Here is a 2,246-nt window from a genome sequence, read left to right as displayed (position 1 = left end):
TGCGAAGTACTCGTAAATGTAAGCCGGCATCATAATCGGGACTCCGAGCTGGTAAATTGTAGCCAGAGATGACCATTGTTCGACCCATGTCCTTCGAATCACCGTGTGGAGAAACAGCGAGGAGGTATACCAAGGAGAAATTGATCGAGTCGCCGATGAGCTTAGTCGCTAGATCGAAGACCTTTTGCATCCTCGGCCTAATCATTGACGTCGGATCATCAAACAAGCTGGGGCGTTTCGAAATCAAAGAGCTTTTGGATTTGGTTAAAGATTTGGATAATGAATTGGCTTGAGAAGGTGATCTGCGGATGCTCAAATTCCCTTGTCCCTGGTTAGGTTGCGGGTATGGATGATTAATCACTTCACTATCGTTTTCCCATGGTAGTGCTTCAGAATCCTCTTCCAAGGCTTCAACTTTTTGAAGGTCTTCCACAAAGGTCTTATGTGTTTCTTCAAGTCCTTCCACCTTAACAGCTAGTTTGCTCTGAAACCATTTCTCGATCTCACGCCGGGCATATTCTGCCATGTAAACAAGCTTCTTGCGTTCCTCGATGCCAAATTCTTCACGTGGCTTATCGTCGACAATGCATAAGGTACCTATCGGACAAGCTGCCTCGTCTGACTCTGGTGACCCATCAAGATTGGGCGCCAGGAGTGGTACACCTTCGAGGAATTTGCAGTTAATAAATCATTCGCAATTCATAACTCCTCAAGCCAAAAAATAGTCATACCTGAGTAGAACCGAGCACCAACGGATGAGACTAGCGGTGATGACGCGAACCTCCAATCTTTATGCGTATCCAGTATGGTAAATCCTTTACGTCCACTCAACACCGTGTGAGTACCTACAGAGCTGGACACATCAGATCATCAAAAGTACAAACAGCAAAAGAGATGGTGACTCACAAATGGTGGCTTCACGAGGAGCCTCTCTCATAGAAGGAAGACCAGACTCGGCCAGAAAGATCTGGCTATGTTCAGTCATGACCTATATCGATGCAGATTTACATGTGAGCGCCAAGTTAGGAAAAACTAGAGCAAAAGGGCTTACACTGAGCAAACTGATAGAAGCACCAAACGTTTCACGACATTGTCTGACAATCTTCCTGAAGACAGGATGATGTTCGAGTGTCTCCGGTGGGATTTTACTTGCTCTCAATGTATTCATCATTGCGCGAGTGGCTTCCTGACTCATATCCGAAGACGTTGTAGAACTTCGCTCCCATGCCTCTGAAAGAGTTTCGGGTACTTGACCTGATGCTTCAAGTGCTTCTGCTGCCATGTCTCGTTGGTGAGACCGTGCGGCTGCCTCATCCGATGAATCGAACCCCTTCCCAAACATGCCGAGACGATTGAGGACTAGCTGTCGGATTGGCTCGTCGTCAGCGAGAGGTGGGGCATAGCACTTGATTTCCCAGGGTGTTGGTGCATCTTTGTTTGGTTCGGTTGGGGGTGGCGGTGGGTCATTAATATCGATTTGTTCCTGTAAGACAAATAGGAATTAGACATGCGTCAGCCGCTGAACGTATAGTGGGGTGTGTAATAGCTATGTATACGGCGGAAAGGAAGCTGAACGAGACTCACCTTAGCATAGAGCTTGTGGTACTCTTCCCAAGTCTTAGGTATTTGGTCTGGAGGACTACGACTGTTGATGCGGCGTTTGACTTTCGCAGTAAGCTTCTTGATCCGAGTATTGGCACCCCTCGATTTGATACGCCAACTGGTAAATATTGAGCTACCCTTCTCGTCTGCACTCTGATGGTCATTTGTTTGATGATGTGAGACCACTTCGGTAGCGATCACTGTGCTGGATTTCTTGCTGCCTGCTTTTGGTATGAATGCTCGAAACGCGATCTCGCGAATCCTAGCAAAGCTTTTCTTCTTGGAAGGAAGCACACGTGGCGGTGGAAGTCTCGACTCTTCATCTTCGCTTTCACTCAATCCTGGGGAATCGTCCTCGAGCCATTGATTTGGTGAAGCCGAGGTATTGTTTTCGCCTTCGAGTGGGGCAGGAGGAGCTGGCTGGGGTGGAGCGACAACTTTCTCCCAGAAGTAACGAGACGGTCTTCGCTTTGTAGCATGTTTGTCAGGAACAACAAATAAAGCAGGATATGGGAGCCCAAGGCCGAATGGAGTTGCGATAATGTAGGACGGCATCCTAGCAAGTAACAGATAGGTTGCTGAGAATGAATGCGCGCGATTGGTGTTTAAGATTATTAAAGATTAGTAGTGAAGGGACGAAGGAC

At 47.5% G+C, this 2,246-nt stretch overlaps 1 protein-coding gene across 1 annotated transcript in view; it reads right to left on the bottom strand.

Annotated features, from left to right (window-relative positions):
• The window catches only part of MELLADRAFT_76640 (uncharacterized protein), a gene marked incomplete at both ends in the record, with an annotated part of 3,000 nt that extends 754 nt beyond the window's left edge, over positions 1-2,246 (bottom strand). Inside the window, 5 exons of the mRNA XM_007404933.1 lie at positions 11-663; positions 732-845; positions 907-988; positions 1,052-1,483; positions 1,585-2,246. Coding sequence (XP_007404995.1) covers positions 11-663; positions 732-845; positions 907-988; positions 1,052-1,483; positions 1,585-2,157 — 1,854 coding nt within the window. The remainder of the gene's footprint in view (positions 1-10; positions 664-731; positions 846-906; positions 989-1,051; positions 1,484-1,584) is intronic.

The sequence above is a fragment of the Melampsora larici-populina genome, assembly GCF_000204055.1.
Source record: "Melampsora larici-populina 98AG31 unplaced genomic scaffold MELLAscaffold_3, whole genome shotgun sequence".
NCBI classification, from domain to species: Eukaryota; Fungi; Basidiomycota; class Pucciniomycetes; order Pucciniales; family Melampsoraceae; genus Melampsora; species Melampsora laricis-populina.
This window is presented reverse-complemented; position numbering and strand designations above follow the sequence as displayed.